Source organism: Emys orbicularis, chromosome 7, assembly GCF_028017835.1.
Source record: "Emys orbicularis isolate rEmyOrb1 chromosome 7, rEmyOrb1.hap1, whole genome shotgun sequence".
Taxonomy (NCBI): domain Eukaryota; kingdom Metazoa; phylum Chordata; order Testudines; family Emydidae; genus Emys; species Emys orbicularis.
In genome coordinates, this window is record NC_088689.1 from 16,672,524 (window position 1) to 16,695,244 (window position 22,721).

A 22,721-nucleotide genomic window follows, 5' to 3' on the forward strand; every position below is an offset into this window, starting at 1 on the left:
CACAATTTCTATTGCATCGCTTCTCCCCTTTCATTTATCTAATTTAGATATGACCTGTTCAGGTCAGGAACCTAGTCTCACATCTAAAATACCAGAGATACTTCTGTAACATATAAGTGATCTGCTGAATCAACTAAAAAGACAGAACTGAAACACAAGAATTGTGTTGAAGTCTGTTCTTTAGATTAGAAACATTTTCGAGATTACTCTAACCAGACGAGCAACTCCAAATTGTGGTCTGTGGATTATTTGTGGTCTAGAAGAGCTGACTGGTCACATGCTGCTGGCTCTCCCTCATTTCCATCTGCTAAACCACATTGAAAGGCAGCTAAAATACATCTAATGTTTTAATAATTACTTTTCCACGTAAGCAACCGTGGTAGATGCCACAGCAATTTTAAATGACAGCGCCTGGGAAGCGACAGGGTCTGCCAGATCATCAAGTGGACATCTCCACTCCCATGCACACTTCATTAATGTAACTCTCAATGAAAGAACGAGGGCTCTCTGGAATTACAAAATTATTCTGTGGCTCAATGTCACATTGTGGCCATCACTGTTTGTCTTTTAAAGGGTCAACTGTCTAAATTTGAATTCTTCTAGATTGTCAGAAAGGGTTTTCCCCCCAGAGTTGCAGAAAAATAGCAGGGCAACATCTTTGTAATTTAAACAGACATTATCTTGTCTAGCTCCATTTGTTAATTCATTTGTATTTTTCAAGTGGAACACTGAACTCACAAATTAAGTCCTGTACTTTATAGAAATGCTTTTCCAACAAGAACACATGATGTTTACCTGATAAATGGATTGTCGTGCTGCCTTGAGCCTAGATACAAATAAGTCTTTATCCTCCAACATCCTTGACATCCTGTTCTTATGCTCCAAGGCTTTTTCGCGTTCCAGCTGCATTGTGGTGATCTACAAATATGCAAAAGTAAAAATATTAACAATTTTTAAAAATTACATAATATTTGTCTTTATAACACAATCCCCTGAGGTTGTTTAACCCTCAGAGCCCACAGCCAGAGGCAGCTTATCAGACAGCTGCCTCTTTCTCTAGCTGGACTGACACAAAAGACATTGCTATCCATGAGTGGGAAGAAAATAATGAGAAACTGAAATAATCCCCTATGAACTAAATCACATCTCCCCTTCTTGGATTGAGCTGGACAAGGGAAAGCATACATATGGCACAGACCTAGTTTTTATATCGAGCACCAAATGATGCTGCTATATGAAATCAAAATATCCTTACCCTTTCTTCTTCTTGCTGTTCCCACAGGTCCATATCTCGGATTCTTTGTTCTTCATAGGCAGTCTTTATCAGAGGAATTTCTTCCAAGCGCTTTGCTCTTTCAAAATAGTCAATCTAAATATAGAAAACCAAATGTATTATACCTATAATGTATAAAATAAAGACCAAATCTGGTATGCTAAAAAAATATTTCTACTTCACCCAATATATTTGCTGCCTCAGTATTCCCAGCATATTCGTCTTTGAAACATGCAAAGTTGCACCAGTTTAATCCAAGGTGTGATTTTAAACCAATTTAGTTAAATTGATGCAGATTTGTGTGTAGAGACTCAAATCAATTAAAACCTGGCTTGTATGAATTCAGCTTGCTCCTGTATCTCTACAGCAGCAAGGTAAACTGATATTGTTTTAGAATCAGTATAAAAGTGTATCCACACAGGGGTTCACAATGGTTTAACCAAACCTGTGTACATTTCTATATAGCCATGCCCATACTCTTATTGCTTTATATACCTTCTTTTCCTGATTCTTCAGACGTTCTTGGAGTTCCTTCTTTTCTTTCTCCAGCTGTTCAACCTGTTTAGCCATGATGAAGTCAGGGTCCAATTCTTCAAGATCCTATAATCAGATATTAAAGTTAATAAACAGTACAGAAAGCAAATAGTTGTTTCCTGGCATGAATGCAGTTTCCTATGTTTACTTTAATTTTTTTGCAATTTCTCATTTAACTTTCAAACTAGTTGACTTTCTGAACATTTTTAGGCTCCTGTTAGTGTCTGTTGTGTAACTTGCATTCTACTTTGAAGACATCTCATGGATTTTTATCTGAATTCTAACTAAGATATAGTCCCGCTGTCACCGGTACAATTTGGATGTCTATTTCATGTTTTATTACTAGGTAGGTATCTAGATGGTAGAAATCTTCAGTCCCCTCTCAAATGGCTGGACTTCTTTCCTACATGTAAATAGCTCCTATCCCAATGACTGATCAAATATTTAAATTGCCCAAATTGGTAGTCTCATATTTTTAGGAATGTCTTACTGACATAAAAACAAAACAGGTGGAGAATATGAAATTTAGGCAGCTGAATAACAGTACAAGAATCTAGAATAAATTCAATATTCCAGTAATAAGTTGTTTACCTCAATATCAATATCTTTGAATGCCTTGGCTCCCAGTTCAGTTTTCTTAATTTGCTCCAACCGTTCACGAACAGTTTTCTTTTTGATTTGCTCATGTTCTTGCAGAATACGCTCCTTCTCTCTCTCTTTTGCCTCCTGGCGGAGTCTCTCTTCTTCAGCTTTACGAACTTTTTGAAGTTCAGCTTCACGCTGTTCCAACTCTTCTTTCTCACGCTGAATGTTTAGACTTTCAAGACGCTCCTTTCTCTCCTCTATAGTTTGACGACGAGCAAGGATACGCTGATGCTCTTTCCTTGAATTTTTTAAGTAAGCAGTGACAGCTAACTGATGTTGTTCTTCCTTCTCTTGCTGAATGCAAATTAAGAACAAGACAGAAAATTGGTTGGCATCCCTTTAAAATTCCCAAGTCATGAGAAAGTGAAACATTATAAAACAGACAACTCAAAGTCATCTTATTTCCTATATTTGGTAACTGCATGAAAAACTTTACTGAAACTGAAATCATGGTTCCCAATCCTGTAAACATATACAAGTAGTAGTCTCAAAGGGAATACTCACATGCACAAAAGTTAAACATGTTAAGCATTCCACAGTATCAGATCAACACACTACGAAGTGTGTCCTAGGTGTGAAATTTTTGAACTTCCTTAAAAAAAATCAATTTGGTCTGAAAATATTTTACATACCACTGTAACAATAATAGTTATGATTCTACAACTGAGAGATGAAAAAAACACTTTTTTCAGTTTGTTTTTATGCACTAAATAGCACTTTATGTATAGCCAGTTTTACTTGTACAATCATTTAATCGGTTTTCCATGTTTCTATGGATCTTTTATATAGCAACAGGGGAGAGAAAGTTGTAGGATCACAAAAACTGACAAGATGACTCAGAAGCAAGTGCAGTATCTGAGACTATTTTAAATTAATTTATAAAAAATAACTAGGTTTCACATAGACTGTGTCCTTTTAAATATCTTCTGCCATTTTTTCTTTACTCACCGCCCATTTCCCATCACCACACCTTAGCTAATCAGCCACTGCAGAGTTTTACAAAGAGAACAAAGAGAAGCAGCATGTACATTTCTTTGAAAACGAGAAGTCCGGTGGCATTTTAAAGACTAACAGATTTACAGATTTCTTTGAAGCCACTTACAAGTGCTGCTAATGGGGGAGAAGGCAACAGGAGTAAGGGGAAGAAAGTGGGGAGGGAGGAAAGGCTTAATGAGAACTTACAAAATGTCACCCATATGCACTGTAGGGAATTTGACACAGTTACAGAGTGTGTTGATATAGTAGCAAAGTTCTGGAAGTAACATAAAAAAAAGCCTACTTGGTTTACAGCTTGCAACTGTAACCACAAAGGGGGTTTGATTTTAAAATCAGAACATACACCCTGGAATACTGTGTTATTGCTTACATTATACTTATATAGATGTAACTTTGAACCACTTAAATCCTGTCTGTATTTAATAAAATCACTTTTTATTTAGTAATTTACTCAGAGTATGTATTAATACCTGGGGGAGCAAACAACTGTGCATATCTCTCTATCAGTGTTATAGAGGGCGAACAATTTATGAGTTTGCCCTGCATAAGCTTTATGCAGGGTAAAACGGATTTATCTGGGTTTAGACCCCATTGGGAGTTGAGCATCTGAGTGCTAAAGACAAGCACACTTCTATGAGCTGTTTTCAGATAAACTTGCAGCTTTGGGACAAGTGATTCAGACCTTGGGTCTGTGTTGAAGTGGACTGGAGTGTCTAATTCAGCAAGACAAGGTGCTGGAGTCCTGAGCTGGCACGGAAAACAGAAGCAGGGGTAGTCTTTGCACATCGGGTGGCAGCTCCCAAGGGGGTTTCTGTGATCCAACCCGTTACCCACGAAAGCTTATGCTCCCAATACTTCTGTTAGTCTTAAAAGTGCCACAGGACCCTCTGTTGCTTTTTACAGATTCAGACTAACACGGCTACCCCTCTGATACTTATATAGATGGAAATTCTTGATAAATTGTGGTTGAAATATTAAGATTACTCTAAAAAAGGGAGTAATACTGTAACTTGTACACATTGTTAAAGGACTTCTGTCCCTATGGAGAAAACGTTTATTATTTGATAAAGATTGGCAACCTTTTGAGACTGCTAAAAATAAAAGTACACATTAAACACTATTATAATTGAAAAGTTATTTTAACCTCCACTATATAAATATGGGTCTAGCTAGTGGCTCATAATAGTTGGGTCTCTTTAAAAATACTGACTGTGTAATGTGCCTATATTTGGGTCAAACACGGTGAATAATTATATATAAAAATATATATGAGCATGGCCTCAAGCATTGTGTACAACCATAATATCTACTAGACACCATTACATGTTGATCAAGCTGTATCTAACAACGAACAGCAATTTAAAGACTAAAATGTAAAAGCCAATCTCAAATCTAGTGCGATTTCCAAACTTATCACCTAAAAAATAATTGGCATTTTCACTAAACGCTTGTAAAGTCAAATACGTTGAATGTGAACATTTAGTAAGTCTAAACACATCAATAGTACAAACATGGAAACAGAAAATGTGTTAAATATCTTTCAGAAATTAACCCTGTAGGGTTCTATTTTTCCCCTGCTGTACAATAAATCAGTTACCAAAGGCTACTAAGAATTTAAAGTTAGAAGGCCCAATTCAATGCCCACTGAAATCATTGGGAAGAGCCCTATTTACTTAACTAGGCTTTGGACCCAGCCCTAAGAAGGCTTTGCTAACAGCCATTATGACAATCAATAGTAGTGCTTAATCATGCAGGTAGTCACCTCTAAATAATTTATCTAGCAGTCAACTCAAGACTGAAACACTGCATGTACAAAATGATTACTCTGAACACAACGTAAAAATCTAAAGACGACTTAGTGTCACTCAATACATATTGGTACTTTACGTACTGAGAAGCAAACTGGGGAAACGGTCTAGATGAAATTACAATAAGGTGGGTACAACACTTGATGAAAGACAGTACTCAAAGAGTAGTTATCAGTAGTTTGCAGTAAAACTGGGGATGGGGGACGGAGGGGGATTATCTAGTGAGGTTCTGCAGGGGTCTGTCCTGGGCCAGTACTATTCAATATTTTCATTAATTACTTAGATAATAGAGTACAGTTTGTGCTCATAAAATCTGCAGATGACACCAAGGTGAGAGGGGCTGCAAGTACTTTGAAGAACAGGGTTAGAATTCAAAACAACCTCCACAAATTAAAGAATTGGTCTGAAACCAACAAGAGGAAATTCCACAAAGACAAGTGCAAAATACTACACTTGGGAAGGGAAAAATCAAATGGACAACTAAAAAATGGGGAAAACTGGCTAAGCACTAGTCCTACTAAAGAAGATCTTGGGTTACAGTGGATCACAAATTGAATATGATTCAGCAATGTGATACAGTTGCAAAAAAAGCTAATATTCTGGAGTGTAACAACAGGAGTGTCGTATGAAAGATACAGGAGGTAACTGTCCCTACTGGTGAGGCCTCAGCTAGAGTAGTGTGTCCAGTTTTGGGCACCACACTTTAGGAAAGATGTGAACAAATTAGAGAGAGTCCAGATGACAGCAATAAAAAATTGTAAAAGGTTTAGAAAACATAACCTATAAAGATGAGTTTAAAAAATTGGGCATGTTTAGTCTTGAGAAAAGAAGATAAAAAGGAGACCGATAACAGTCTTAAAAGATGGTAAGGGACTGTTATAAAGAGGATGGTGATCAATTGTTCTCCATGCCCACTGAAGATGAAAGCTTAATCTGCAGCAAGTGAGATTTACATTAGATATTAGGAGAAACTTTCTGACTATAAAGATAGTTAAGCACTGGAACATGGAAGCATTCCAATGTGGAATCCCCTTCACTGAAGCTTTTTAAGAACAGGCTGGACAAATACCTTTCGGGGCTAGTCTAGGTATACTTGGTCCTGCCTCAGTGCAGAAGGCTGGACTAGCTGACCTCTTGAGGTCCCTTCCATCCCTATATTTTTATGATTCTAAATGTCCACTCTCAAAATGCATCTGCAAAACAAAAAAAAGTTTGCCCTTTTTTGTTTCTTTATGATAGGTAAAGATTAACTCAAAGATCTCGCTCCACCAAAAAAAGTATTTGAAAGATCAGGCTCTGAAACACCACTTTTTCCTGGAGAACCTGAAGAGTGACATCACAGATGGAGGTTGAAATCCAACATGCAACTATCAGCCTCAACTGAGGGGGAGTTGGTTTTAAGGCAGGGAAACCTTTACCTCAGGTTTCTAGCTTCAGCTATGAGGTCACATTCCAGGTCCTTTACACTGACAAAATCCTCCAGGAAGAGGAGATAAATCAGGATCCTATATCTTTAATTATATGCCAAAAAAAGTAAAAGAATGTTAAGGTTGTAAAATCAAGTGCTCAGAAGCAAGGATATGCCACAGAATAAAGCTTGCCCAGGCAATCCTAATTCCACCATCTCATATGCATACATGGAATTTTTGTCTTCCCTCAGAAGTGTCAATAACTTACTACTGCCAGAGGAAGACATTACCAGACGGACCAATAATTTAATTCAGTCTGACAAACCACCTATTCCTTAAATTCTGAAATTTACAAAACATAAAATTGACAAAATATCACTTTATTAGCTTATGTTTTTACTTAATTCAAAAGTACACGAATACAGCTCATCATTACAACTTGAGGGTATTAAAAACAACAGTTGGCACAATGCTCTAGAATAGTAATAATATCAATAAAATAGAGAAAGATGGAGCAACATATTACTGCAACAAAATGCAACAACCAAGCTTTGGGCCACTCAAACCCTAGCAGTGCCCATTAATTTATTTAACTACCTATAGACAATCAAATGGTTTTCCTGTGCCATAGGAAAGTAAATCAAACAAACTATTAATATTTACAAAGACACCGACAGCTTCAAAACAAGTATATCTGACTAATCCAAAAAAGCTAGTGGAGTTAGAAGGGTGGGGTACCTTAACTGAGAGGGCAAAAGGATGCTAAGACACATTTAGCCATCTGCTACTAATAATCATTTTACTACTACATTAAATTTGTACACACTGACCTTCCTGATCAGTTGTTTTGTCTGAAGGGGACTGGCAACAGTAACTACATATAGTCATGCTGCTAATTAACCTTCACCTGTTTGTTTAGCACATCAGAAATAACACTGCTCAGCAATGCAATGATAGCAGGTCAATGAAATGTGCATTTGACTAGGCAAGAAAAGGCTGAACAGAAACAGTACAACAGACAGAGACACAATTCACTTCATGGAATGTTGAGATTTTTTTTTTTTTTTAAACAAAAATTTCAAAAACTTAAAAATACTTACCACTATGTTTGGCGGTTTAATGACTTCAAGAGCCTTAGCGAGAGCAGAGGACATAGCAGTCAGCTGATTTCTAATTTGCTCAGAAGGCATACTTTGCAGCTGAGGGCCAAGCGGGGCATCTTCCCGAGTTGAATAATTTAAATCTGATCCAAAGCTCAGCGTTCGAGAAGTATGATCAAGGCGAACCTTTACAAAATACATTGAAAAAAGATTCAGAAGATCAGGATTAGGGCACCACTGAATATTTAAAATGAGACATCAATTTGAAATATAGACAGTTTCAAAAAGTGAGTTAAAAGTAGTGACTTGTGCTTCCTCATTGTGGTTTTAAAAAATCTTTTTTTTTAATTATTACATTTAAATAATGTCTCTCTCTTCATTGTTGTGTCAGTGACCCATAGCTGGGCAAATGACTACACACAAAATACTATCAAATATACAAAATAAACTGAAAAAATAATTATTTCTTTCAGCTATAGTAACTTAAGTGGTACTCGTAACAACAGGTAAATACAATTCTACTGCCATAAATAACCACTGCATTGTCGGAAGTGTGATTTTAAGTTGACTGTGCCTCCGAGGCCAGGTCAACACACAAAGATGCACCAATTTTACTGGTCATGTGATTTTAAACTTATTGAGTTAATGTGATGCAAATGCATGTGACCCTTCTTAAACAGGTTTAAATTCGGCTTAAATTTACAGGTGCAAGGTGAAACAATGTAACCAATTTTAAACAGAAGTTTGTCCACAAAGGGGTTTGCACAAGTTTAACTAAATTTGTTTTAAACCAAGTTAAGTTAAAAAATGGTGCAACTTCAGCATGTAGACAAGCTCTAAGCGTAAATTACTTTTAAAAAAAACAACTGTCCTAGATATTGGAAATGATGTTTGAACAATTAAAGAACAAAACTGTTGCTACATCTGGCTTATATTCAACAGAACAAAATGGCTTGTAAAAAAGCTCACTCCCATAAAGAAGTGACTCTCCAAAGTCTGAATAAAGATAAGTACGGAAGCATGGCTCTAAGACAGAGTCATTCAATGATTCTATGTAAGGAACATTGCATGAGGTGAAAACCAACTACATGAATAGTTCTTGCTACTGCCCTTTCATTACTGACAGATAACTTGCCCTACTTCATTCCACTTAAATTTGGCAGTAGACACCAAGAGTGAAAGCCTGATCCCAATGTAGCCACTAGAAGCTTTGCCAGTGACTTCAATGAAGCCTTCAAATGCAAGTATTTTATTATAGGTACTAACTAGACTCAACGTCTTCCCTAAATCAAATGAACAGATGTGAAGTGCTCTGAAATAAGAACAGCTTGTTTCTTCATGATCATATGCAAAAATATGGTAGTGTAGGCTACAGCTCAGGTTAATGTTTAATACACAAGTATATACTTCGGGTTTCAGAGTAGCAGCCGTGTTAGTCTGTATCCGCAAAAAGAACAGGAGTACTTGTGGCACCTTAGAGACTAACAAATTTATTTGAGCATAAGCTTTCATGGGCTACAGCTCAAGAAGTCTCTAAAGTGCCACAAGTACTCCTGTTCTTTTTAAGTATATACTTGACTTCCACTGGCAATACATCTGTTATCTACAGCAGAAGTTAAAATGTCTCAAGCCGTTTGCTGCTTTATATCATGCCTACAGCTGGACAAAGTGTGCACCAAGTATAGCTTTTTGGAAGTGGTCCTAAGTGATTACTTTGGAGCGTGCCCAAAGTTTCCAGTACTGTTTTGTTAGACTTTTGGTTAAGGACATCCTGTATTAGACAATCTGTTTTTGCTGATCCCCTGGGCAGTCACAGACAAGTTTCGCTGAAATTTATTGTATTTACATACTGAACTCCTCTTCACTACTGCAGGTGGGCTACACAATTTAAGAACATAAAAACATTAACAAATTAACATATCAAAAAGAGATCACATCCTCAATTTGTTCCTTCCCTGTTCATCAGCATCAACTCTGCATTATCTGGGTTGAGTGTCAATCTGCTACTTTTTACCTGACCCCGGAGTTTGGCCAGATATTGGGAAGCTATAAATATAAATACACACACACACACACACACACTTTTACAGTAGTCTTTTTATGGCACTTACTTGCAAGTCACAATGTCTGGCTGCATCGACAATAGCACGTTCTAATTGGAAAGCATCAACAAAAGGAACCAAGGTAGTTAAACGAGAAAAGTCGATGGTCTGATAAATCTGCGCCACCTGCACAATATATGAATATTCAGTTTTCTTCCCATTAAAAATCAGGTTAACAGAAGCTAAAACTGTTGCACATGCTGTAAAGTTAGCCTGATTAATTGACAGTTGGGCAACAGGTTAACCAAGATGTGTTTAATTATTATTCATATTTTACCAACACTTCAACATTTTCTTCCAACGTTTTATTTAATCTTAATCTAGGATCAAGTGACTTTCCTGACTAGGTTCTTTGTCTGAAGGAGACTGGCAGCAGTAACTATATACAGCAACGCTGCTAATTAACCTTCAGCTGTTGTCTAGCACATCAGAAATAACACTGCTCACCACTGCAATGGGTTCAGGTCAATGAAATGTGCATTTGACAAAATAAGCCTTTTTCAAATTAACTACAAGGAAACAAAGGACTGAACAGACATAAGACAAGACTGAAAAGCTAAATAAAGGAACAAATAAGTCTAGATAAAATCCTACACCAGTGTATACAGCTATTATTTAAAATAGATAGCAGCTGAGTTGTGTTTAACAAAGCAGTGTAAGACAGGAAGGATGTGTTATATGGATTGGGGGGAAAAGACGGTCTCAAAGTCATACGAAGAGCATTACATTCAATGGCAAATTTTTACTTAGGACATAAAATAAAATGTTACGTTTTTGGCTTCAGAATCTTCCGAATCACACTCAAACTCAGACACCTCTGTGCACATTCAATTTTTTTTTTTTTTTTTTTTTTTTTTTATAATCATACCTGCTGCAGAAGACGAAGGATGGTGTTGTTTTGCAGATGTGGGACATACAGCTGCAATTCAGGTTCCTTTTCAACTTGATCTCTCACCCAGTTTAGAACCTGTCACAATGCCCAGAAAGTTACAATATCTATTTCATCTGAGAGCCCCAAAATACTCTTCAAATTTCAAGTTAAACGAACTCTCCAAAATAACTCCACTTTAGAATTCATGAAGCAAAGCACTGCCTAATTATAAATTTATTACTGATGCAAATCTTTTGATAAACACACTACTGTTTTTTACATAATGGATATCTAGATTTTGTAGGAAGGACTGACAGCACTGGCCATATTAACCACATTGTGAATTTACCTTCACTGTTTCTTTAGCACATCAAATATTCCTGTTCTTACAGACACAAAGACAATATAACGTGCTTCACCAGTTGTGGAATTTAGAAACATTCAGTGGACCAAATTTACAGTGCTTATTTTACTCTCACTGTGGCTTGAACTCCACCTAAAGGTAAATGCAGATGATTTTTGCAGTTTTTCCCTCTCCCATACAATCATTTCAGTAGCTTTCCAGAAGAGGGTGAGACTGAGGCTGTGTAAACTACCAAAAGCTTAGCTCAACTGCATCCCCAATATCACCTTCATCAGCCCAGAGAGCTAGAATTTCAAGGTTGCTCCCAAAACTATGTCTCCTTGTAGAAGCACTTTAAGTGGTGCCAACGGATATGGCAGGTTAAAGATGCTTTTGAAAACAACTTTATATGCTATTTATATAGCAACATAGGCATACACAGCAGTGTATAATGTAAACACACAGCAATAATGAAAATGGGCCAAATGAAGTCCCTGACCCAAAGACCTGACAATCCAACCTCGCTAACTGCTAATATCATCTGCCCAGACTCATGTTTCTCTAAATACTCCTACAGGACTCACCTTGGTTACACGATCACATAGCTTTAGTGGGTGGAAATCTACTTCAAGCCAATTGTAAAGTTCCTTCACCTCCGGAACAACATGCTGCACTACATTGAACCTCACCTAAAGTCAACATAATGGAAGAAAAAAAATATTTGCTTAGGATAACAATAACTCAATATTGTAATAATTACACTCAGCAATTTTGTACCTAAGAAATTAAACATGCAGCTAATGAAATGCTTAATTCATTATGTTTTAATTAAAAACATTTTGATTAATCAAACATATGATACATTATTTAAATTAGAACACAGAATTTGTGGAATGTAGTTTTCAGCTGCAAATGTCAGAACAGAGAAAAACAAAAAAATGTAGTCAAAAAAATGAAAAGTATTTTGATGTGGTTAGCGTGCACAGCATATTAGGCACTTCCGAGACACAAATGAAAACAATCCCTGCATGAGTATATTTATGAGTGGATCTGAACTACAGATGTACATATTACAGCTTATTGGTAAATTTCCAAAGTTCTAAAATTAAAAGTGGCAAAAAAAATTGCTTGATGCAAAAACAATAATGCTTAAATTGTGAGAGGTAACAAGAGTTCAGTTTTCAATGCATGTAACTGATTTCAAGGAAAGGTATTTTTTTCATGAAGACTTGGAAAGTATCACCAGAAGACAATTTGTATCTCACTAACCTTCTCTCAAATCAAACAAGGGGAAGTTTTCCTAACTGCCTAGGTCCTTGTAAACCTTCATTCATCTTAATGTACTAATCTTACCTTGATACACATTGAAAAATATAATATTAAAACATCTAATCTAATTAACTACCCTCCAATTTCAATATGGTAAGTCAAAAGAAAAAAAATGAACGTTCCTGGTCTCCAACCCCTCCAAAGCCATTGCAGGATCATTCACAGCAGGCTTCTGACTTGCTTTTGTCACAAAATGGACAATATTTATCACTATATTGGAACATTAAATTTCACTGGGTACAAAGACACGGAGTTAGGATTAGTCTATCCATGTTGTTTTTCAAATGGAGAAAGAAATACAGCCCAAAGAGAGGGACTAACTTTAGCCTGACTTTCTAGCACATCAGAAGAAAGTATATTACTACATAGTTAAATTATAAACATCTTTACAGTTGATCATGTTGAATTCTTTTACTTTAATGAACTTTTTAAATTTACTGGAATATTTTGAATTGCAGCTCCACATCTAACTATAGCAGCTTTTGAGGGAAACTACAGATTAAATATAAAACCTTTCACTCAAACACCATTATTTACCATGTCATTAATAAGACTGATGCGTGTAGGTGGGGCCTGAAGGCCCAGCAGCGTGGCCAGACGTCGCTGTTTTTCAACGATGATACCATCCATATCCAGAAGACGAGCAATATCAGTTCGCTCAGGAGTTATAGGAATTGACAAAGTAGCCAAAAGGACTCGGGTTGACATCCTGTTGTTAAAGTATAATCACAAAAGATGAATTATAAAATAGAAATCTTAGTGTGTGTGTTTTGTTGGGTTTTTTTACACACATATTTCAGTTGTAAAACAGAAGCATCCAATCGGTGTAAGAGCTAAGGGGTGAATGATTTATTCTTTCAAAAACTACGCCATGTCAAAACACAAGCAACACCAGAGAACAAGACATCTTAGTATTTCAGTGTTCAGACTAATTCTGAGTGCTTCTTAATTTCTAGCTGGGATAACTTAGTCAATATCAGCCCTTTATTACTCAGCTTCCTTTGGGGGGGGGGGGGGGGGGGGGGGAACACACAACCTTCTCTCCAAATACAAAAAAATTAAAGAATATCCAATAAAGGGATGGTAGCCAGAGCCATCTTAGTCCTGCTTTCAGTACAATCACAAAGCCCCTTAGCTGTGGAATAGCTACTGACATCACCATAAAATTGATTAATTTGATCTCAAAATTTAAAAAATCAATTAAAAAATAAGTCTAACTTGAATATGTTACTGTAGAAGGGGACATTAAATAAAATCTGAAATATGTGCTGAATGCCCAGATAAGTATGTTTAAGTGGAATGTAAACATCTTCCTTAAATTGTGCCTTCCCACCATTTTTTAATTTACAAGGGTTTGTAGGTGAACGTTACAGGTTTACAAACTCCAGAGATCAGCCATGGATAGCCAACTGCTGCTCACTGAGTGCACCAGCATGCCTCAAAAGCCTTTTCAAGGTCACACTCAGCACTGAGGTGAATGGATTCTATTGTCTGCCTTAATAATGTACATAGTATCTTTCATTCAAAGATCTCAGAGCACTTTACTAACAATAATTAAGTCATGTGAAGTAAGTATTTCACCATTTCACAAAATGGAAAATGGAGGCAAGACAGAGGTTTGGTGATTTGCTCAGGGTCTCTGTCTGTGGCCAATATGGTAACAACACCCAGGAGGTCCCAATGCTCACCTTCATTACAAGATTCGTTGAATGTCCTTCCTGCCCTTATTATTGGGACATTCTTTATTTTTCCCTTTAAGCAAAGCTGTTCAGTATCTGATGCCACCCTCTCAAATAAACATTCCATCTGCTTCTTATTACAGGCTAAATTGAATGTATTTGTACATAAGTGATTAAAACCAGAAGCTAGGTGAAAAGCATCTCTCCCCACCTCTGCATCTCCTCTTGTGTGAGATTCTTTCGCATTTCTCTTGACAGATGGTACAGTCGGTGAAGTGTGGATGCATGGAAAAGAGCATTTCCTGATTTCCAGAAGACAGTGGAAACTTTGTGATAGTAATTTGCCATCAGCTGGGGCTTGGGTGGTTTCTTAGACAAGGAGAATAGCCCATGAATATCCTCCACTGCTTTGAAAGCTTCCTAAAATAATGAACAAAAGAATTACTTTCAGTATATTACTTGCAAGAAAATTAGAAAACTAAAAGCTAAACCTTTTAGGAGCATATTTAATATACACAGCTTTATCATTTGAATATATATCTTTAGCTGTAATTTTCAGCTTGATCAGTTACCCAGAAATAAATACATTCCTTTCTAACAAAGAAAATGATTTACATATATTACATATTACATATGATTTATATATATTACATATATTGCAATATTACATATATTGCAAATACTTTAAAACTATCTGCTAGAGCTGGGCAGCGAAGGGAATTCTGTTTTCTGTTTTGGTTTCATTCCAATTTGGCACAAAACTAGAAGATTTCAAAATTCTCTATAAAAGGGAAAAAAAACCGATCTGGGGCAGTCTGCCTGGTGGGTTGCTTTGGAGCCACAGACCCTGGAAGCCCAAGGCTACAAAAGATCAGCGAGCCTGGACTCCCAGCGAGGGTCTCAGCTCTCTCTGTCAGCCCATCAGGCAGGATACAAAGGAGCCAGGTGGGTGAGCTGACAAGAAATCAAGCACACAAGGTTGTCAGAAGCCTGCCTGGTTTCCATCGGAACTTCATCAAAATTGAACAATCTTTGCAAAACATTTTGATTTTGACAAATTGGCAAATTCCAATGACAAAATGTCTCCTCAGAATTTTTTCAACAAGCTCTATTTGCCCTCCTCTTCATCTCCCATCTAATCAATAGTGACCAGAACTACCTTAGATTTATTATATTAGAAGCATGACAAATCTACACCTGATAAAGGAACATAATGGTAATAATATTTTTAAGATTAATGTAAAACAAATTAACAAAACTTGCATTAATAACTGTAATTTTGACTTTGGCATTTCTCTAAAGGAAAAAGACTGAGTAGAAATAACAAAATAAATTAGTATCAAAATCATAGACGGTCATATTCCACAATTTTGGGACCTTGAAAATAGTTAGAGAATGGGGACCTCATCACAGATTTAGGTCCCTGCTGAATGCCTCCAGATAACCTGATCTCCCCCTTGAGAAAGCACATTTTCAGAGATGAGGAGGGTCAACTAACTGATTTCCTTCACCGATACTCCAAGCAGTCTTTGGCAACTACATCAACGCCCATAAAAATTCATTTTCCATTGCAAATAGTGGCTTATCTTGAAGTTCTGCTTCTAGACAGCACCAGGATCATCAGATGTTTGATACTTAATACACATATAACTACAGTATAAATTCAACACATTAAAATTTCACTCTACATCTTCGCATCCCTGTATGTTATTTTAGATCTTGGAGTACACACCACGGAATTCAAAATTTGACGCCAGTTTGGGACTGAGAGTCTATGGATCTTGGTGCAGTAAAGTATTGTGGGTCCTGTTAATAAGCATAAAGTTTAATACATACCTGCCACAATTCCATGCTAATAGCACTGTCCAGCTGTACAAGCCTTGTCTCCAAGTGCATAGACTGGCTCTCAGGATTACTGAGGTTAATTGCTGTACTTTGGTTATGGTGGCGTTGGATCTGCCCTAAATGCATCCTCAGGTTATCGCAGAGTTTACGGAACTCAGCCTTACGAGTGTACTGCAAGCAGAACTTAAAAGCTGTGAAATTGAATGATGTTCATGTTAGCAATATTAACTATTAAATGTTAACTATTAAATAACTATAAAATTAGCTATAGCTTCAAACTGCATGATATGAAAATCAAGTTGCCTAAAGATTCTTGATTTGGAGAAGTCCACTGAAAGCCTCTCAAGAGACAAACCAGAGACTCTGCCAGATAATACTATCTTGAGTGTTTTTGCAGATTTACTAAATTAAAAACCTGACAAGATCACTTTATTAGACTGTTTTTAAAATGTTTAACAGAAAACACGGTTCCTTGCTTTTATGTTGTACCAGCCTTTCACAAAGTGTCCAAAATAATTCTGAATAAAACTGTTTGGGTGGTAGAATCTAAAAGTTTCTGGTTCTGTGAAAAGCAGGAAAAGATTCTCATCAAGCCCTTACTGTTGAAATTCAGATTAGTCCACTGTGGCAAGTTACTTCAACATTCACAAAAAGGGGGTAAATTCTAGTTTTCTACTTCACCCTCTTTTTAAAATAAAATAAGAGTGCCTGCATTGGGACACTTCTACTCTAACTTACTACTGATGAAATATCCCTTTCTCTCCCAGTGATAGACAGGAGACCGATTCTGGATGAGAAAAATCAGTGTGACAGGAAACACTGGATGAATGACAGGAAGACCCCTCCAAGGAACAAAGGAACCCACCCACAATATGCACAATTTTGGGACACTGAAAAAAAATCTAGTAACTTGGAGTTGTTTCTTTCAACAAAGGATACAAATATCCATGTTGTTATGAAAATGGAGGAAGATAAATCTAGATTATTTCTTCCACAATCCCACTCAAAAAAGCCCAAAAGGAGATTCTTTATATGCCCACTTCTCTTCTTTCAAAACTCAGATATTAAGGCCAGAAGGACGACCCTGACTTTCTCATCTTTCCTTCTCCTCGGCACAACCCATAACAGTTCACCCAGGTATTCCGGCATGGAGTCCAATAATTTGTGATTGAAAGAACAACTATTTCAGCCAGTCAGCTATTGCACCTAAAATTGGTTACATGTCATATCTCATTGGGGGGATAACATTTGCCATAATGGATAACAAGGGGAAAATGTGCCTTCTACTTGTGATTAAGAAAATAGGTTCGAGATTAATACAGGTACAACACTACTAAATATTCTTAGAGGAAACTCCTGGAAAAAATAAAACTGCTCTTGAAAGATCTGTTATAAGAAACTACTTGCATCAAGTAAGATATTAACTACAGATCCAGCCATCCTGGAGTCAAGGGGCCTCAGGAATTTCTAAAATATTGTGTGCATGCACACAAGCCTGAGAGATTAATGTGTTTTTCACCAATAGCTTTATTCAAGCAAAAGTAACTTGTAATTTTTCAGCGGAGGGTGTGCACGCATAGATGTGCTAAGTCACACTGTAATTTACACTTCATGCTTTCATTTTACCTTGCTGTGCAATATCATGGTAGAGGCGTTCCACTCTAGAATTGTTTCGAAGAAGGTCCAAACATTGTCTGTATGATTCCCATAGAAATTTAACCCAGGGAGTCAAAAGCAGCCGATCTGTACGATCTTGAGTGTCTTCCCCACTTACAGCACTTAAGAGAACACTATAATTGAGAAAGTGACAGTTAGTCCCCATGATTCCCACCCTCATCGCTCACTTACCTCTTTCTTATTAAGACCTACAAAACAGCCCAGTCAAACTTAACCGGCTAAGGTTTACTGTATGTTTTTACACGTTCCCAAGACTTTGGCTGTTATGAAGAATTTAAAAAGAAGTCATATGCTTGTCAGTGAATTTCAAAGCTAGTTCCAGCTCAAGCTGCATCCTATGTAGACAGCTGATGGTACTGGGTGGCAGCCCTGAAAAGCCCAGGTTTCCTTGCTTCTGGTATTCCGCACAACACCAGACAAAAAGACTGTTTTGGGAACACCTCATCTACAAAGTCTTTCCCCCTTCCAGCAAGAGAGCAGTAGACTCCTCTACCGGCCCAGACTTCCTCCCCAATTCCCCTGCAATGCTACCAGAGGGTCCAGCAGCCGATTCAGGTGCTTTCTTGTATCTATTGACATGTGACAAAGCAGAAGTTTATGCTCTGACACTGTTTGGAAAACAGGTACGGTCACACAGTCACTGATTTCTATAACCTTCACAACAGACCACCAGCCTTAAAGTGATATGCCTAAGCAATATGAAAGGATACATTTTCTAAAAGTCTAGAAGATATGGAAGCTGTCACTATCTGCATGTGTACTTTCTCAACATCCTTATTTAAAATGTCTGTTTTTCTACTTCTAACTAAATCCACCCATTTCTTAGTCTGCAAGATACCAAGTTGTCTACAAATACAAGGTAAATTTACACTTTCAGGAATATCCTAACAAATTTTAAATTATTTGTGAATTTACATGCCTATGAACTAGACAAAATAATTATTCATTTGCCCATACCTGACCCAACTACATATTCCATGGTACTGAACAGGATGATGCTTGATTAAATAATCATTTTTGTTAAGGTTACAGTTGTCACAGGCTGTTAAGATCATTTCTTCCCCACCACCCAGCCAACAGACAAATCCCTTCAATCACCAGGTAGTTTGTTTTCCTAAAGGAGGCTTTAACGGATACTTCAAACACAAACACACCCCAGAAACATTCCTTCTTAAAATCTGATTTTGGAGAACTGCTTAATTACAGATTTAAAATGATATCAAGAAGATAAGATTTGACAGCATGGTCAAGCACTTTAATGTTTAGACAGCTTGAACTGGGTTCCACCAACTCCCAGACACTCACAGAACCATTTAAATTATTAAATACATAATCTGCCTTAATAAAGTTACATCATAAAGAATATCTGGATATTAACTGAGCAAAATTTACATTTACTCTACAAGTCAGATATGTTATTTATACAATAAAGCCACTTTTTCTAATACTGATGGTTTAATTTTACTCCAAACCTCTTATCTCAAACCTAATCACAAATCTAAAACCAGGACATGTAAATTAAATAGAAAATCTATTTTTAAAATGTACAACTGGTAAGAGCTACATTAAGTCTTATCTAAAAAGACAGTAGAAGCATAGCCTTCAGCAGCAGTAGAAAGTATGTATATTATGATAGCACCCAGAGGCTCCATAGGGGATTAAGATTCCCTTATGCTAGGTGCTGTAAAAACACAGAAGAGACAAACCCTTACAAGGGCTTACAACTGAAAGAAAGACCTCCTACCTCTCTGGAGTTTGAATATTATCCAAGTCTTCTATATCTAGCACCATCTGCTGGGACTCTTCCTTGGCAGCTTCCGTTTTTTCTTCAGCTAGTTTCAAATAGGCTCGAACAACATCCTCCAAGGATTTGATGTTCACCTAGATCAAAAGCAGAATATTTGAAGTGGCTTTCTCCCCGCAATGGGAAGCAAATATTGTAAGCATATATTCTAATTAGGGTGGTAAAATCTAAAGCAGGCTTATATAGAATAAGTCCATAAATCTAAGATCAAGTTATTATTTATTACTTGGATTAAATTTATAATAGTGCCCAGATATACCGATCAAACCTGGAGACCTAGTATATTGGGTGCTCTGATATCTAGACTCCAACCCTGCAAGCCGTTCAGCAGACCTCAGCAACTTGCAGGACTGGGGCCCTATATACAAAACAATTCTATGTTTTAGAAGTAATAAATAAGTTTTAAAAATACAACTCTAACGTACATCATGCTGCGGGTGGTAAAGAACGAACATTTCACAATTCCTACCTGCTGGCAAATGTTCTTGTACTGATACAATCCTTCCTTTGCCAGGTGGCTCTTGCGGAGGTCCACGCACAGCTCCAGATACTTCAGCATAATCGGCTCGTGGATTTTTTGCCATGTTCGATGTTTTTTGCTTTTCATAACATCATAAAGAACATCAAGGGCAGGTTGTTTCTTGCCAACCTCAAGAAATTCTGAAAATAAAACTCTTCATTAGACCAGTTACATATGCAAACCAAAAGTTCTTCCACTTAAGATACACATTTTCTATACTTCACATTGTAATTTAGAATTAATTAATAACTGTAACAGTCGAAGTAAACCAATGGTCACATTTAATTGGTTGATCTTATTTTACTGACCAGAGTGAAAATATCAGTTGATGTCATCATGTCTACACAACAACATATGCCTGGGCTTAGACTCAGGTTCAAGCCCAAACCTGCGTTTTGTCTACACACAAATCTGCCTGACTTGGGCCAGTACGCCTTCAGGACCCAGGCCCTATGGCCCAGCAGTGGGGTGGGGGCTGTGCCAAAATCCCACTGGGACTTGAGTCCAAACTATCATTTTGCAGTGTGGACACAAGTCAGGACCAGGTTCTCAGGATTGTGTCCTGAGAGTCTGCCAATGCTATCCCACAATCCCATGGGCCAGCGTTTCCTCGCCTTTCTATCCCAAGTCTGGCGAATTGACCACAGGAAATTGAAGCAACCCCCCTGGTTCAAGTATACTCTGTGTTTAATCCTTCCATTTTATTCTGACTACTGAATTGACAACAGATTGAATCACCTCCTGCGTTAGCTGTGGCCAGCAATAGGAAGTCCTTTTCCAAGCATGCTGGCACACCTGGTCAGAGGACCCCAGTCAGATTCTGGTACATCTTTGGTGTGAGGTGAACAAGACATTTGACTCCGGTAAGAATACTAGAAATGACCACGTTTATCAAGAAATATCAGAGAAGCTGGGAGCACTGGGAATTCAATGGATACGTGATCAATGCAGAGCAGATCCACACAGACTATCAGAAAGCCAGGGACGAGAACTGCACCTCTGGGAACTCATCCTGCCCCTTTTGTGAGGACTTTGACCAGGTGCTGGGAACTGAGCCAAGCACTGAGCCAACCAATCAGCCAAGATGGTGACCTTCTGACCCCTGAATCTACTACAGCACCAGAAGGAAGACAGCAGCCACCGGATCACTGTTACAAAGTGACTCAGGTGCTCATGCCAGTCCCGGAGGACGCTTTGCCTCCAGAGCAGCTACAGCACATCCTGGAGCCATACTCACAGGAGCTGTTTGATGACTTCCCAGAGAAGCAGCCAGCCACAGAACCAGCAGCAGAAACAGAAACAGCAGAAGTAGCCTGAGGCCTGGTAAGTTTCTGCATCCATGTTTGTTATTAATATACAAATGAGAGATTTCTGGTTTATAACTAAGGTTAAGATTTTGTCACAGGTATTTTTAGCAAAAGTTACAGACAGGTCACGGGCAATAAACAAAAATTCATGGGAACCTGCAACTTTTACTAAATATCCTAAGGGGAAGGAGGGGAACGAACAGTGGGAGCCCCGCCAGTGGGAGCCCTGTTTATTTCCCTATGAATTCTGATCCAATCTTGGGTGACAGCTGCAAACTTTTCCCATAGTACAAACACCAGAAGGGTAGTCACATTTCAGAGCAGGGTGATTTTTCTAGGCCCTCTTCTGCAGGTCACCAGCTCATTCCACTCATAGATGTGTTGCTCACTCACTGCAAATTGAAAACCCCTTTAGCAAAAATGGCTGGCTTGCCACCAGTAGCCTGGAACAGAATATCCCTTTGACATTCAGGAATCTCCAGAATACTGATTGCCTAAAAGGATTGTGAAACTATAGGTAGTAAACCACAGCAAGTTTACTTCCATGGTTTGTACCCCTGCTCCCCAACCCAAGCTAAAGTGGTCAGCAATTTTTAAAGATAGGTGAAATTTACAAATGATATTTCTGTTGTGTGTGAAGGCTTTACATATACTAGCTCTTATTGTTCACAGAGCATCTGGGAACTAAAATTTAGCTCTCCAAATACACTGAAGGAGTTTTACAAAGTATCATTTTTTGGCCTGGAGATTCCAAAGACACTTCTGCAATGATGTAGACTTCTGTAATACTGAAACAATCCTGTTTTATTTCTGTTTTCAAGCTGTTCTACTTCTGCATGCCAGACACAGTCCAGCAGGAAGCTGGGGTGTCGCACTGTCAAAATGCAGTCAAAGAGGATGTTTGTCTGAGACGACCTCATGGTAGACATCCTGGACAGGGCAGCCACCAGTACCAGAGGGAGAAGAATTCATGACAAAGTTAAAGGCAAAGAGAGGCAAAGAGTGTGAGGAGAGACTTGCAGTGCAGTTTTTTGAGCAGGAATGTCACTTGAGAGAAAGACCTATTTGAGAGGCTGCTTGCTAACAGCTGCGAGAGTGAGGCTCCTGGCTCCACCCACACCTGCTGAGCCAACACCATGTCCCGAGTCCCCTCCATGCCACCATATCCTGCAAACCTGGAACTCTCTAGACAATTCTATGGTTCTGTGGCCCATGCAACCAGGACTGAACGCTAGCTGGACTAGGAAAATGTACCCAGTGCAGTCCCACACCCCCATGCAGTAGCTCCTATTGCACACAAAATGCCCTAAAAGGGCAAAGAACAGGGAGGCTGGGGACACTCATAAGTCAGAGAGTTTAAATTGTGTGTGTGTGTGTACGCACTGGCTTCATGGTTTTGCACTGTTCACTCTTTGTGTATGCACTTGATTTTATTTAATTTCTCTTTTGGTCATTTCATTAATATTGTTAACAGGATTG

The 22,721-nt window shown here is 37.9% G+C and overlaps 1 protein-coding gene and 2 non-coding genes across 3 annotated transcripts in view; all 3 read right to left on the minus strand.

Annotated features, from left to right (window-relative positions):
* EIF3A (eukaryotic translation initiation factor 3 subunit A) overlaps positions 1 to 22,721 on the minus strand; it is a 48,749-nt gene that overhangs the window by 16,813 nt on the left and 9,215 nt on the right. Inside the window, exons 2-15 of the mRNA XM_065407434.1 lie at positions 19,885 to 20,075; positions 19,356 to 19,492; positions 17,561 to 17,724; positions 15,926 to 16,125; positions 14,301 to 14,509; positions 12,948 to 13,119; positions 11,666 to 11,770; positions 10,736 to 10,834; positions 9,877 to 9,993; positions 7,766 to 7,951; positions 2,399 to 2,746; positions 1,769 to 1,873; positions 1,256 to 1,369; positions 796 to 918 (exon numbers count right to left, since the gene is read on the minus strand). Of these exons, the coding sequence (XP_065263506.1) occupies positions 796 to 918; positions 1,256 to 1,369; positions 1,769 to 1,873; positions 2,399 to 2,746; positions 7,766 to 7,951; positions 9,877 to 9,993; positions 10,736 to 10,834; positions 11,666 to 11,770; positions 12,948 to 13,119; positions 14,301 to 14,509; positions 15,926 to 16,125; positions 17,561 to 17,724; positions 19,356 to 19,492; positions 19,885 to 20,075 (2,270 nt within the window). The remainder of the gene's footprint in view (positions 1 to 795; positions 919 to 1,255; positions 1,370 to 1,768; positions 1,874 to 2,398; positions 2,747 to 7,765; positions 7,952 to 9,876; positions 9,994 to 10,735; positions 10,835 to 11,665; positions 11,771 to 12,947; positions 13,120 to 14,300; positions 14,510 to 15,925; positions 16,126 to 17,560; positions 17,725 to 19,355; positions 19,493 to 19,884; positions 20,076 to 22,721) is intronic.
* On the minus strand, positions 7,511 to 7,642 carry LOC135882014 (small nucleolar RNA SNORA19). Its single transcript, XR_010561572.1, has one exon. It is a non-coding gene; the product is annotated as a small nucleolar RNA SNORA19 (small nucleolar RNA).
* LOC135882015 (small nucleolar RNA SNORA19) lies at positions 10,218 to 10,348 on the minus strand. The gene has a single exon (XR_010561573.1). It is a non-coding gene; the product is annotated as a small nucleolar RNA SNORA19 (small nucleolar RNA).